Here is a 14395-nt window from a genome sequence, read left to right as displayed (position 1 = left end):
CCCTCAAAGTGCATACAGATTAAACATTTCTCACAAGCCAGTTCTGTAGTCCAGCACTTTAGCCAAAGTGCCCTACGTATACAGGAGACTCATTCAATAAACGAGGTGTAAGGCTTACAGTAAGCTATCCCAGCTAAAATTCAAAACCAAAACAATCTACTCCACACATTCCATAAGCAGAAGGTCAATGGCAACGGTGGGTAGATCCCTTTTAAATGACCAAGTCACACATTGACCAAGCAAAATCACAGCTAGAATCAGGTGCAATTTGGAACCCGCCAGCAAGAACAGAGTCCAGGAAAGGACCTCCAACCACTCGTTTATCAATAGGGTCCTTAACATGCATACTGCACCAGAATAGTGGTCACCCTTGTTAAGAAAGGATATGGCTTACTTCCCACAGATGGAATGGACCACTTATCAATAAAATGCATTTAAAACAGATACAAGGCCAGTAAGTGCTTTTGGGGAAAAACCGCTTCCAAGAACGCTGCCAATCTTCATATAAAAACAGTTGGAAAACGGCGTGCAAAGGGAAGGTCTTTGCTGCCTTTGCGGCCATTTACGACCCAAAATTAGAAACAGCACCGGCAGTACAAACAAGCTGAGCTTCTAGTTTCAATGTGGTGAACACTGCATAAATAAGAGCTGAAATTGTCTCCTTAAGCTTCTGAGTAATAGCAGTTTTCATATGAAGATTAGCAGCTCCTTTAGCTTCTGTGTAATAGCAAAGAGTTGGAAAACAGGGTGCAAAGGGAAGGTCTTTGCTGCCTTTGTGGCCCTTTATGACTGAAAGTTAGAAACAGCACTGGCAGAACCAACAAGCTGAACTTGTAGTTTCAAAGTGGTATATGCTGCATAAACAAAAGCTGTCATGGTCCAGTTTGCTGTGACTCTTCAGGAATAAGCTCATCTGACAGATTTCAGCAATTTAGGTTCAGAGTCTCTGCAGCTGATGGCTCAGAAACCACTAAGGCTGCAGGTAAGTCAGATACAGAATCTGCAGAACAAAGCGCAGGAGTGTGCTTATGGCCTCTGCACTTAGAGTCAGCAAATAATAGGGTAATTCGGGTCATAATGTCTGGAATGACCGTAGTTACACCCCCAGCCATAAGGGCAGAGGACCCAGCCACAACCGACTGAGCCAAACTGGACCCTGTATACAGGAGAGACTCTACAGCAGAAGACAACATGATTCCAGGAGTGTCCATGAGTGGTGCACTGCAAACAGTTCCTGATCTGATCATAAGAAGGGCTGTGGGCACAGAGTTTTGCCCCCACCTCTTTAGAATTTGACATGTTGTAGCTGCAGTACCGTAAAGCAATGTACATATTATGGGTAAAAGGCAAGGCCTCAAGAACTCTGGAAACCTTCATAGCTGGTAGCAGGTGAAGGTCAATGAGGCTCAGATGGCTGGGAGTGACCAAAGTCACTGAAGGTGGGCAGCAGGAACTGACTGAAGTTTCATCTGGCTCTTTGCAACAGGAGCAGAAGCAGGGAGATGCTTCCTCAGCGCTGTGTGACAAGGAAAAGAGAGCTCAGAGCGCAAGCAACACTACCAAAAGAATAACACCAACATTAACTCCTTGAACAGCAGAGCCAGTGGGAAACGAGGAATAATGGCACCCTGCAGCCAACAAAATCGAGGGAGCTCCTGGTGCTTGACCTAGCTAGCGTACTCACACAAAAAGCAATGCTGGTGACTTTTGACCTGCAAAGCGCTCTGCAACAACTTTTACCACAACAGAGTCTTTCAAGCCCAAAGGAACCCAGTGCCCAAAGCTATCCCTGCAGTATCCACTCCAGCTGCCCTTGGATACAGTTTGAAATCAAGACAGAGAACGACCGTACCAGATAGCTGCCGATTGGAGGGGAAATTCCAGCATTGTAGTAGAAAAAAAAAAAAAAAAAAAAAAAACTAGAAAAAAACCACAGGTTAGTCTTTACAAAAGTTATAGCATCTACAAAATAGGGGATAGATTTAAAGCATTTTTATTATTATTATTTTTTTTACTAGTAATGGCGGCAATCTGCGATTTTGATCATGACTGCGACATTATGGCGGACACCGGACAATTTTGACACATTTTTGGGACCATTGGCATTTATACAGCGATCAGTGCTATAAAAATGCATTGATTACTGTAAAAATGTCACTGACAGTGAAGGGGTTAACACTAGGGGGCGATCAAGGGGTTAACTGTGTTCCCTGGGAGGTGATTCTAACTGTAGGGGGAGGGGACTGACTAGAGGAAGCGACAGATCATGGTTCCTAACTAATAGGAACACACAATCGGTCATTCCTCTCAGAGAAGAATAGGGATTTGTGTGTTTAAACACACACTTCCGTGTTCTGCCCCTCGTGCTCGCTCGTGGCCGGAGGTCACAACCACTGGCCACGACCATCGAAAACCCCGCTGTGCAGGCACCCGCACCCTGCTATCCCGATCCCGCGAGCAGATGTATAGCTACGACAGTTCGCGGGATCATGCCGACCTGCCGCTGTATGACGGCGGCTGGTCGGTAAGCAGTTAAAGACTTCCTGTGTCCCTCAATGGATAAACTATTTTAAAGTGTTACTAAGCCCACAACAGTAATATACAGTCTGTATATGCAGTAAGGCATGCTTGTTATGCTCACCATGGAACCTAAGGGGTTAATCCTCTGTATTGTGTATAAAGGCTGTTTGAGCCTATCTTCTCTCATCCTCCCCTTCTTCCACTGTTCCCAATCCATCTCCTGATAGCACAGAGGCTTTGGAGCTACTCTGCACATACTCAGTTTGGTGTGTATTGCTAGAGAGTTTATTTTTCTCTTGGGAGGGTGCATGTGATCAGCACAGGACCAATCAGCACTGTCCAGACAGAGGGTCAGGGGTCATGCAGTCTCATGGGACAATCAAGAGTAGAATGAAAACTCCTCTACAAGCTTTAAACAAAGTCACAAGACTGCTATATACTGTTGATGAGAAAAGGTATTTAGCAGTTTATATTTATTAAAATAATTATATTTCCATGTTCTGTGCACTGTGGGAGACCAGATATAGCGAATGCAGGGTCCTGGGTTTAGTAACACTTTAACAAAGGTTCTAAGTTACAAAATACAAACACACGGAAATACACCAGCAGCTTGTTATTTATTAGTAATATTACATATTATTTTGGATGTCAGCCTCATGTACCTCATCTCTTTTACATTCATATGCCCCTTCCTAATCATCATTTACAAAGGGCAAGAGTTGTACCGTATCACAGAGATTGCTGTGTATATATATTCTTCTTGTCTCCAACAATCCCTATACTGTAAACTGTTTTTAGATACGATAGTGAGACATTACATATTTTTTTTGCACCTAGACAAAAATACCTCTCTGGTAACAAGAAACAAGAAAATTCATTGTGCTTTTGAGCGGAGCACCGAACACACTGTTGGAATGAAGAGCTGCACTCCATGTTTTGGGTGGATGGTGGCGTGCAGCACTCTGATTGGAAAAGCATTCTAAACATTAAGGCAAAAATAGATTTACTGATTTAAACCCTACAGGGCCATCGACAATAGTATATGCAGCCTCCGCCTGTACCTATGCAGTACCTATTGAAAAGGTAAACCTTTAAAATGAACCGGGAGGAAGAGGGTGCCTAGCAGGCAAGAACTGAAACCCAGAAGCCCTTGCTGCTCTTGTACTAAAGAGCTACTGCAGGGGTCATCCACAGCAGCTCTGCTGAAGACAGCCAATGGATGTGTGGGGGGCGATCATCTGGGTTACACAAGCCCCTCCCCCATTTCAGGACAGACCTTGGTCCATTACACAGCTGATTAATGAGAGGTCTTTTCCCATGTTAGTGGGTGTGCATGTCCTCCATCCTCCATGTAGATCTCCAGATCAGCCATAGTGGTAGACAAAATCATAACTGCTGGGCTCTTTGGGGATGGGAGGAGGCACCTCAGGGATTGGAATGTTTTCCAGGTCCAGCAGACGTAACTTCATCTCCATGCTGAGCAGAGTGTCCATGTCACTGCGGGTTAGCTCGCTGCTCATTTCCCTCCCCAACAAAGCATTCACACCATCAATCCAGATGCAGTACTACAGCAAAGAAAAGACAGAAATACTCAAGTTATTGTGGCTCAGGGAAACGTACCGTTCACATTGTTAGTGCCGGTTCACACAGGGGCAACCCAACTTACAGCGCGACTTTGCAAGGCGATTTAGAGGCGACTTCAGCGTGACTTTGTGCAACTTACAATGCGACTTAAAGTTGCCTCCAGGACAGGTGACTTTTGGAACAGAATAATCAGCTCTGTGGGAGGGAGGGGGTTGCCTGGGTAAACGTGGGAAGTACCTGGGTAAATTATTTGCTTTTTCCTGTAAAGTTGATTCAATATAGATGGAGATCCGTCTTGGAGGCAACTTCCATTGAAATCTATGGGTACAAGTTGCCTAGAAGTCGCCTTGAAGTAGTACAGGAACCTTTTCTGAAGTCGGAGCAACTTCAGTAGTGTATTAAGACGGCTCTCATTCACTTCAATTGAATTTCTTATGTCCAACGACTTGGGGCGACTTGAGGTCTGACAAGTCGGATCCCAAGTCGCTGTAGTGTGAACCGGCACTTATAGTTGCAGAGTAAAAAAAAAATCTCCTGTACAATAGGTCACATGAAAGACACTGAATGCACCGCACACAAACTGTTTTTTACCAGGAAAGTAAAAGGACATTTGACGTCATATTTTATTAAATGCAGCAGAATGACATAATTACCTCGTATTTATTTGGTGCAATAAAGTTTAGAGTCTCATCTGGGTCGTACAGTATGGAAAAGGCCAATTCCAAAACCTCCTAAAACAGAAAAGAGAATGGAGTTTGCAAAAGCAAGATTAAGCAGTCTTAGCAACAAGAGATGCTACATGTAGGAGTTTTTTGGCCAGGCTTTGGGAGGCACGTAAATGGCCTACACCAGTGATGGCCAATCTTGGCACCCCAGATGTTTTGGAACTACATTTCCCATGATGCTCATGCACGCTGCAGTGTAGTTGAGCATCATGGGAAATGTAGTTCCAAAACATCTGGGGTGCCAAGGTTCGCCATCGCTGGCCTACACCTATAGCAAGGGCATTATCCAATTTTAGTAAAAAATGCAGTTAGTTTTTCTCTATAGGCACAGCTTACCTGCACAGGCAGTTTTTTTGGTAAAGGTGAACTAACCGTTAAGGCCTCATGCACACAGGACATTTATTTAACGCTCTAGAAGCCAGCAGCTGTATTGCAGCAAAAATGCCTGAGGCTTGTAAGGCTTCATGTACGCTGGCAGCTCCTGACCACGGCTGCCGGAAAACACAAAATGCGCCATGAAAGCAAACCGCGATTTTGCCACGGCCCGCAGACAAAACGTTCCTATAGTGAATGCGATTCTCCCACTTTCAGCAGAGGGAGGTTTAACCTCACATAAACATGGCAGCTCCTAAACTCTGCTAAAAGCCTATGTGTACACTAACACATAGGCATTTATGGAGTTGAGTTTAGGAGCTTTGTCAAAAAAAACACCAAAAGCTCCTAAACTCAAGTTTAAGAAATGCCGGGAGCCAGAGCCATAGATAGGGGGGGTATCACTAGTCTTTCTGTAAGGGGCCTGGGCCAGCAGGGGGGGGGCCAGGCAGCAGGGTGAATTGGATGTGGGCAGGGAGGGTAATCAGTGCGGCGGGGGGGTGGGGGTGGGGGGGTGATGGGGCTAATTACTGGAACTAATCCTCTGTACGGTTCTCTCTGCGGCAGCTGAAAGCTGGCTCCGTCTCCTCTCCCTTCCGTTGGTTTTCAGCTGCTGCAGAGAGAGCAATACAAAGGACTGGTTATAGTAATTGCCTCCCCGGCCACACCAATTACCCTCCCTGTGCACCATAGGTTTCCCCCTTCTGCCCCATCCCCCATGTACCATCCTACAGTGTTGCCGGCTTCCCTCCTCTACTACCCACTAGCAGCTGCAAGCACACAATAGGATCCTTCAAGATTGAGAGTGGATGATGGGTCCGGTAAATATGTCATATTAACCAGCCCCTTCTTATCCTGAATGAACACAATGAGTGATTGGTCCCGATCACTCACGGTGGTCATTCATAACTGAAGTATTGTCTGTATGGGGCTCCATGGTTTCTAATAGAAGCCCTGCTGGGAGCAGCCAGTGTACATGGAGCCTTAAAGTGGCTGTAAAGCCCCCCAATACTTACTTGAGCACCCTCTCAATGCAGCGATGTCAACGAGAGTCTTGCCTCTCCGGGGACTCACACTACTGATTGGCTTGGCAGCAGCGGGAGCCATTGGCTCCCGCTGCTGTCAATCACAGCCAGTGAGCCAATCAGGGGACGGAGGGAGACAGGAGATAGCGCCTAGTGTTTAGGTACGTTTAGCAGCGCCAAGTGTTATTCCTACCCAAACTCTGCTGCTCCTGGATGCACTGGCAGTGGGTTTTTTCCCGTTTCTAAACTCTCCTGCTACTAAATGCTGCTAAAAGCCTAGGTGTGGACACGTAGGCTAACATGGAGGGGCGTTTAGAGGCAGGGGAAAAAAAAAAAGACAGACGCCCCTAACAGCAGCTGTAAAAACGTTCAGTGTGCATGAGGCCTTAACCTAAAAATTATTTTTAATCTTTCTTGCAAGCACTGCTTCTCTCTTCATTAAGACCTGGTTCACACTGATGCGATTTCAAATGGGACTTGGGTTGCACTGAATTGCATGACAATGGAAATAAAATTGCTTTGAATGGTGCCTGTTCAGATAAATGCAGTGCAGTTGCAATGCGATTTGGGAAAGGGTGCTGTGCTACTTTGGGTGCGATTTACAGTGTGACTTGGCACAACAGAATATGAAAACCACATCCACAAAGCAACCCAAGTTGCACTACATAATCACACAGCAAATCGTGTCAAAGTCACATTGCAGGAGTGTGAACCGAGCCTGAAAGATACAATCAAGTTAGTGTTATTTTATCCTTTTGTTCCATACAGATCATGCACAGCAACATTTGAAAATGCGAGACAGAAATGAAGGCACGCAGCAAAGATAAAAAGTTATGAAAAAGTGGAATAAATTGTAATTATTTATAAGACAATGAAAACAGTTTTCATATATTTTGCAGACAGAGAGCAAAGAAAAGGTGAATTGGGGGTTTGAGGATTCTCCAGTGACCTTGTTCTGCTTCAGTGCACTCTTCTCCTTCATATGAGGACAGTCTTTTCCTGTAAGCACAGCCTTGATATCAGCAACAGGGACTAGAAGAAACAGAAGAATTGATTGAATTATGGGAACACGTGGGTTTATTTAAATCCGAGCTTCAAACAAATCAGTAAATACATAGCTAAAATACTGTACATATATGTAAATAGGTTTAGCTGCAAAAAAGGTTTGCAATTCTGCTCAGCCACTTTAATGATTCAGACTACCTGCCAAATAGCACAGCCAGGCCTTGGTCCATTTTCCACACTATATTGCATTTAAACATCACAACGTGATCCAGGACCCAACTTAGTCAATAACTGGACAATTAAGAAAAAGCAGCACATTGATGAAGTCATTCCTGTGGCCTTCCTCCACTCAGTATGTGCTATGTTTGACTAGAAGCATGTAAAGCAGTGAAGCCTTGAGTGGCTCAGAGTGCAGATCAGCGGCGGTGCGTCCATAAAGGGTGCAGGAGCGCCATCCCCTCTCTCCTGTCACCTCTCTCTCACCATAGATAGATTCATGCATTGCATGAATCTATGGTCGCCGCTGTCGCCCCCTACTCAGGTGTCCGGCCCCTTGTCGGGCGCCGGGCACCTGAATTACAGCGGCGGGGTATTTTTTGTAAGCGTCTGATTAGAGCCATAGGCTCTAATAGGCTTCCAAAATGGTAAACAGCGGGCGCAATGTTGTGCGTTCGCTGTTTACTCAGTGTTGTGTTAGGAAAGCGAATAAATCGCTTTCCTAACACTGACCCGCCTCTCAGCCAATCAGGTGCTCGGGTATGTTTACGCTGCAAAACAGGTAAGTCCCGACTCCCGGGCGATGAACACTGGCAGCATTTGATGGGGCACAGTAGCGGCAATTGATGGGCACACTGGCAGCAATTGATGGGCAAGCTGGCAGCAATTGATGGGGCACAGTAGCGGCAACGGACGGGCACAACGGCAGCAATTTATGGGTACAGTGGCTGCGTTTGATGGGCACAGTGGCTGCGTTTGATGGTTTTCTTTTTCAGTTTGTTTGCGCCCCCCCAAAAATTTTGAGCACCAGCCGCCACTGGTGCAGACCCTCCTTCTCCTAGTCTAATCTGAGTAAGGCCCCGTTCACACGGGCGGACTGTATGGATGTATGGAATGAGAGCTGGATGGAGGGAAGTGATCTCTATAAGGGATTTAATGGCTGGCAGGTTCTTGATGCCACTGCACAGCTGAAATACAATGGTAACCTGTCAACTGTATTATAATCTTTTCTGATATGTTCCTTATATGAAAGATAAACTAAACTATGAAAAAAAAAATACTGTGTGTGTGTATATATATATATATATATATATATATATATATACACACACACACACACACACACAGTATCCCACAAAAGTGAGTACACCCCTCACATTTTTGTAAATATTTTATTATATCTTTTCATGTGAAAACACTGAGGAAATGACACTTTGCTACAATGTAAAGTAGTGAGTGTACAGCTTGTATAACAGTGTAAATTTGCTGTCCCCTTAAAATAACTCAACACACAGCCATTAATGTCTAAACTGCTGGCAACAAAAGTGAGTACACCCCTAAGTGAAAATGTCCAAATTGGGCCCAAAGTGTCAATATTTTGTGTGGCCACCATTATTTTCCAGCACTGCCCTCTTGGGCATGGAGTTCACCAGAGCTTCACAATTTGCCACTGGAGTCCTCTTCCACTCCTCCATGACGACATCACAGAGCTGGTGGATGTTAGAGACCTTGCGCTCTTCCACCTTCCATTTGAGGAATCTTCCACAGATGCTCAATAGAGTTTAGGTCTGGAGTTTGGGGTCGTTATCATGTTGGAATACTGCCCTGCGGCCCAGTCTCTGAAGGGTGGGGATCATGCTCTACTTCAGTATGTCACAGTACATGTTGACATTCATGGTTCCCTCAATGAACTGTAGCTCCCCAGTGCTGTCAGCACTCATGCAGCCCCAGACCATGACACTCCCACCACCATGCTTGACTGTAGACAAGACACACTTGTCTTTGTACTCCTCACCTGGTTGCCGCCACACATGCTTGACACCATCTGAACCAAATTAGTTTATCTTGGGCTCATCAGACCACAGGACATGGTTTCAGTAATCCATGTCCTTAGTCTGCTTGTCTTCAGCAAACTGTTTGTGGGCTTTCTTGTGTATCATCTTTAGAATAGGCTTCCTTCTGGGATGACAGTCATGCAGACCAATTTGATGTAGTGTGCAGCATATGGTCTGAGCACTGACAGGCTGACCCCCCACCCCTTCAACCTCTGCAGCAATGCTGGCAGCACACATACGTCTATTTCCCAAAGACAACCTCTGGATATGACGCTGAGTACATGCTATCAACTTCTTTGGTCGACCATGGCGAGGCCTGTTCTGAGTGGAACCTGTCCTGTTAAACCGTTGTATGGTCTTGGCCACCGTGCTGCAGCTCAGTTTCAGGGTCTTGGCAATCTTCTTATAGCCTAGGCCATCTTTATGTAGAGCAACAATTCTTTTTTTCAGATCCTCAGAGAGTTCTTTGCCATGAGGTGCCATGTTGAACTTCCAGTGACCAGTATGAGAGAGTGAGAGCGATAATCACCAAATTTAACACACCTGCTCCCCATTCACACCTGAGACATTGTAACACTAACGAGTCACATGACACCGTGGGTCCAATTTGGACATTTTCACTCACTTTTGTTGCCAGCGGTTTAGACATTAATGGCTGTGTGTTGAGTTATTTTGAGGGGACAGCAAATGTACACTGTTATAGAAGCTGTACACTCACTACTTTACATTGTAGCAAAGTGTAATTTCTTTAGCGTTGTTACATGAAAAGATATAATAAAATATTTACAAAAATGTGAGGGGTGTACTTACTTTTGTGAGAATATATATATATATACATACACACACACAGCTTACTAATGTGCAAAGTGCTGGTTTGCTAATGTGCAAAAAACCCGATAAAAATGTATTCTGCATGGCCGATATCAGTTACTGCAATTGTCTTTTGACTAACCCTGCTATCATCCAAGAAAATAGGACAGAAAGTATAAGGTCAAGTGCCATAAATTCTTACTCTTCTCTTGCAGGGACTCGTATGGAACTTCTCCTTGTGCATTCTCCTCCAGGTCTCCATAGTGCAAAACTTTGTGGTTAAGAGCCAGGCGGCAGAACCAAAACCTTTCTGCAAAACATGAAGCCATACCCATGGATTCAGACGATGTAACACTGGGGTCCAATAACTCACATAAGAGCAGAAGTCATACACTATGTTCCTAATCCAAATTACCTTGTCTTCTTCGATTGCCAATCTTACGGAAGCTGCTTCCTTCACACAGGCGGTTCAGCCGCTGCTGTTTAATTAACTCCAATATCTCAGGTTGAATTTTCTCACGCAATTCACTAAAAAAATAATTAAAGGGTTAGCAAACGAAAACACACTGAAGCTTAAGTAAAGAAACTCGACCGGCCAACAATGACCACAAATAGATGTATTTTTCATAACAATGTGACCATCAAGGTAAATGTCAATCAAAAAATAAATGTGAAAAGTCTACTCCTTATAGCATAAAAGTGCTCCCGCAAAAGTGCAAATAAAGTGCTTTACAGTATCATACAGCGTCCATCCTTCATCTGTGCTGCAAATAGTGCTTAAAGTAGAAAACTCTCCCTCAATAGAAACAGACTCACCGATTAGAAGTGACCTCTTACAACAATAAAAAGGTCAATAAGCACTTGCTTTTAAACAGATGTATCAAATGCATGTTTAGTAGCAACAGACCCTGAAAAATGAAGCTAAGCCAGAGACTACTGGAAGATACTGCAGTACACACCACAAGATGGCTTCTCTTTTTGTTCAGCCACCGGGCTGAACCGATTCTCCCATCAAAGTGGATAGGGGAATCCTCGCTGCTGTGCTATTGTATTCTGACAGCGGGGAGACTACCCCACCATCAGAATACACAAATCAGCACTGCAACCATTGGCTGCAGTCGTTGATCGAGTGGCTTTTATCTGACAGGGACGTTTGAACAGATTTAGATCGTTAGATCAACTTCTGTTCAACTGCAGTGGTGACACATGGATTCAAATTCAATTGGTCTCTGCTGAACTGGCCAAATTTTGACCCATCTTGGCTACCTTAATGCTGTACTTGGGGAGTTAGAAAATGAATGCTGAATAGAAAAGAGCAAGTAAAATGTATGTAGCAATTTTTAAAGAGGAGTTCCCATTTTTTAAAAAAAATTAAAAGTCAGCAGCTACAAATACTGCAGCTGCTGACTTTTAATAATCGGACACTTACCTGTCCCACAGTCCAGCGATGCAGGGGATAGAAGCCCTGCTCGTCTCCCCCTCCGCAATGTGCCGGCATTGCAACTGTGGGCGCCGGGCTGTGGCTTCACAGCCGGGCACCCACTGCGCATGCGCGAGCGGCACCGCGATTGGCCTCTCAGTCATCTGGGACCTGTAATGTGTCCCAGATGATTGACAAGAGGGAGCAGAGCTGAGCCCTTCCTGCGCCGAGGGGAAGTGATGTCACCAGCCCAGGCACTGAAAGAGGCAGACTACGAGGGACCCCCTAGCAACAGGCATTTAGAGGTAAGTTTAAAAAAAAAAAAAAATTTCCAAATGTTTTTTTTATTTTTTTTTTTTTAGGCACATTCATGCATTTTTTTTTGTTGGGTGGGACACCACTTTAAAAAAAACATTATGCTATGTGAAAGGGAACCTTCAGAAAATATAAAAGTAGGTGTTATCTGAATTTTGCAGCTGGAATCTGACTTGTCATTGAAATGAACCCTTACGAGCAGAAATCTGATAGCTGCCTCGCCAGGCTTTGTTTTTTAAAACTGCAGGCTCCAGTGCTAACAGTAAAGCTGGCCAATTATGTCTGTCCTTATTCAGCCTGCTAAAAAGAAAAAAAAAAAAAAAAAAAAAAGATTTTCGAGATACCTCGATCCATACAAACAAGGTGGATGGAGGATTGTCCCCATAGGGATACTGCATTCAGATCAAGGCACCTGTTGCTGTCAGAATACATTGCTTAGTGGCTGCAGCTGGTTGGCTTCAACTGCTAATCCATGGAAAATTTTCCAACACATTCCTTCGACAGACATTGATTAAACAAATCAACTACAGTCGAGTGGGGGCAGCTCACACACTGAATGAAACTGGTATGGTCCCTGCTGGACTGGCCAAATTTCGATCAGTGTATGGCCAGCTTAACTTTACTACCTGGTAACCCAAAGGCTTGAAACAAGAATGCACCCAGTTAAGTCTAAACTTAAACCTGTCTAGTGACTTGCTAGCTAGTGAAGTTAGATATCAGGACGTTAGCTGTGAAGCCTGCATGCTTATAAACTAATTCAGGAGTGACAGCCCCCAAACTTCTATCCCCAGTTGATCATTCTAGCAAGATTTCCTCCAGTTTTATGAATTGTCTGAAAAAATCGTTACGCCGCGTACACACGGTTGGAATTTCTGACAACAAATGTTCGATGTGAGCTTGTTGTCGGAAAATCCGACCGTGTGTAGGCTCCATCGGACATTGGCTGTCGGAATTTCCGACAACAAATGTTTGAGAGCTGGTTCTCGAATTTTCCGACAACAAAACTTGTTGTCGGAAATTCTGAGCGTGTGTACACAATTCCGACACACAAAATTCCACGCATACTCGGAATCAATCATAGGAGCCTCACTGGCTATTGAACTTAATTTTTCTCGTCTCGTCGTACGTGTTGTACGTCACCGCGTTCTTGACGTTCGGAATTTCCGACAACATTTGTGGACCGTGTGTATGCAAGACAAGTTTGAGCCAACATCCGTTGGGAAAAAAATCCACAGTTTTGTTGTCAGAATGTCCGATCGTCTGTACGTGGCATTAGAGGAAAAAGGAAGGAATCTTTAATGGGCATATTTATAAAGCAGTGAATGTGACTTTCACCAAACATTTTCTAGTAATGAATCTGTATCATTTAAAACACATGCTCCATGAACATTCACCTGCAGTGGATGTTTAGTGAATGCCAGATTCACAACTAAGGATGAGCATAAGCGAGTTTGGACATGAGTCCATACCCAGCTTAGCTATCCCGCCAGGAGGCTGTCACTGTGAACAGCCAATCATAAATGGCGGAGGCATTTCCCATCATGCAGCAGCAGGTGTACATGCTCTTTGTATAAGTGTGGCTGCAGGGCAAGGAATACCTCTGCCGCTTATGATTGACCATTCACAGTGAGACAACTGGTGGGACAGCTCAGGCGGGTTCAGACTCATGTCCGAACTTCCCTGAGCTCATCCCTGGTCACTGCTTTATCATTATACCTCTAAACTACATACACAATAGGTGGAGACTGAAAGTCATCCTGGCTCATCCTCTCAGACTGACGAAGCCTCAAGATTTCCGTGTAGCTCAGACCGCGTAGTTTGTTCTTCAGCTGCTCCAGAGAGTTTGGTCTGGAGGGCAAAGCACGGGTAATCTGCTCCCTTACTACCTGCATCACCTGAAATAAAAGAGCAAACGTGGAGTCTGAATTAAACAGAATTGATGTTGAATGGAGGAAGGTACAAGCAATGTCATGTAACAGAATTATCGGCAAGATGAACATGTTATGAGCACACAAAGGCAAACCTACTATTTTGTACTGCATGGCTATATGATGAAAAAATTTGAAAAAAAAAATAATTGGACCTGCCACTGAGTTAAAGTAGATATAAAGCTTAAGTCTGGGTTCACATATTTACAAATTGGATGCAGGTTTCTCCGCATTCAATTCACGTGACATGTGAGTGTGACCATCTCTCAATGGAGCCGGTTCACACATGTCCTGGGCGGCCGCTGTTCGGATTGAAAAAGGGTCCTGTGCGCATTTGGGTCCGGTTCAGGTGTGAATTCAGACATGAATCGCACCTGAACCGGTGAATAGACACACATCGCACCCCAGCTTCGAACTCGCGGCTGCACATAATCAAGGTGAAAAAGCAGTTCCAAGTTTATACAACTTCTATCATCAACTTCTATCATCAACTCCTGGATTATGCTGCTACAACTGGGCTTAAAAATAGACCCAAACATTCCCTCAACCAGAGGTGGATAGTTAAGATACGTTAGTTAAAATTGATGCTCTCCTCTTTTTGTGTTTGGCTGAGTGCCTGTGGCTGGGGTATTTCAACAGT

At 44.5% G+C, this 14395-nt stretch overlaps 1 protein-coding gene across 3 annotated transcripts in view; it reads right to left on the bottom strand.

Annotated features, from left to right (window-relative positions):
- Positions 1-3118: 3118 nt before the first annotated feature.
- The window catches only part of ELMO2 (engulfment and cell motility 2), a 155084-nt gene continuing 143807 nt past the window's right edge, over positions 3119-14395 (bottom strand). For all 3 annotated transcript variants that reach the window (XM_073606296.1, XM_073606298.1, XM_073606297.1), the window contains 6 exons: positions 13559-13722; positions 10508-10620; positions 10295-10402; positions 7176-7258; positions 4758-4835; positions 3119-4085 (listed from right to left, as the gene is read on the bottom strand). In XM_073606296.1, coding sequence (XP_073462397.1) covers positions 3885-4085; positions 4758-4835; positions 7176-7258; positions 10295-10402; positions 10508-10620; positions 13559-13722 — 747 coding nt within the window. In that variant the 3' untranslated portion in view covers positions 3119-3884. The remainder of the gene's footprint in view (positions 4086-4757; positions 4836-7175; positions 7259-10294; positions 10403-10507; positions 10621-13558; positions 13723-14395) is intronic.

The sequence above is a fragment of the Aquarana catesbeiana genome, linkage group LG12 (assembly GCF_042186555.1).
Source record: "Aquarana catesbeiana isolate 2022-GZ linkage group LG12, ASM4218655v1, whole genome shotgun sequence".
In the NCBI taxonomy this organism is placed as follows: domain Eukaryota; kingdom Metazoa; phylum Chordata; class Amphibia; order Anura; family Ranidae; genus Aquarana; species Aquarana catesbeiana.
Note: the sequence above shows the minus strand (reverse complement) of the source record. Positions and strands in the feature narration are given on the sequence as shown.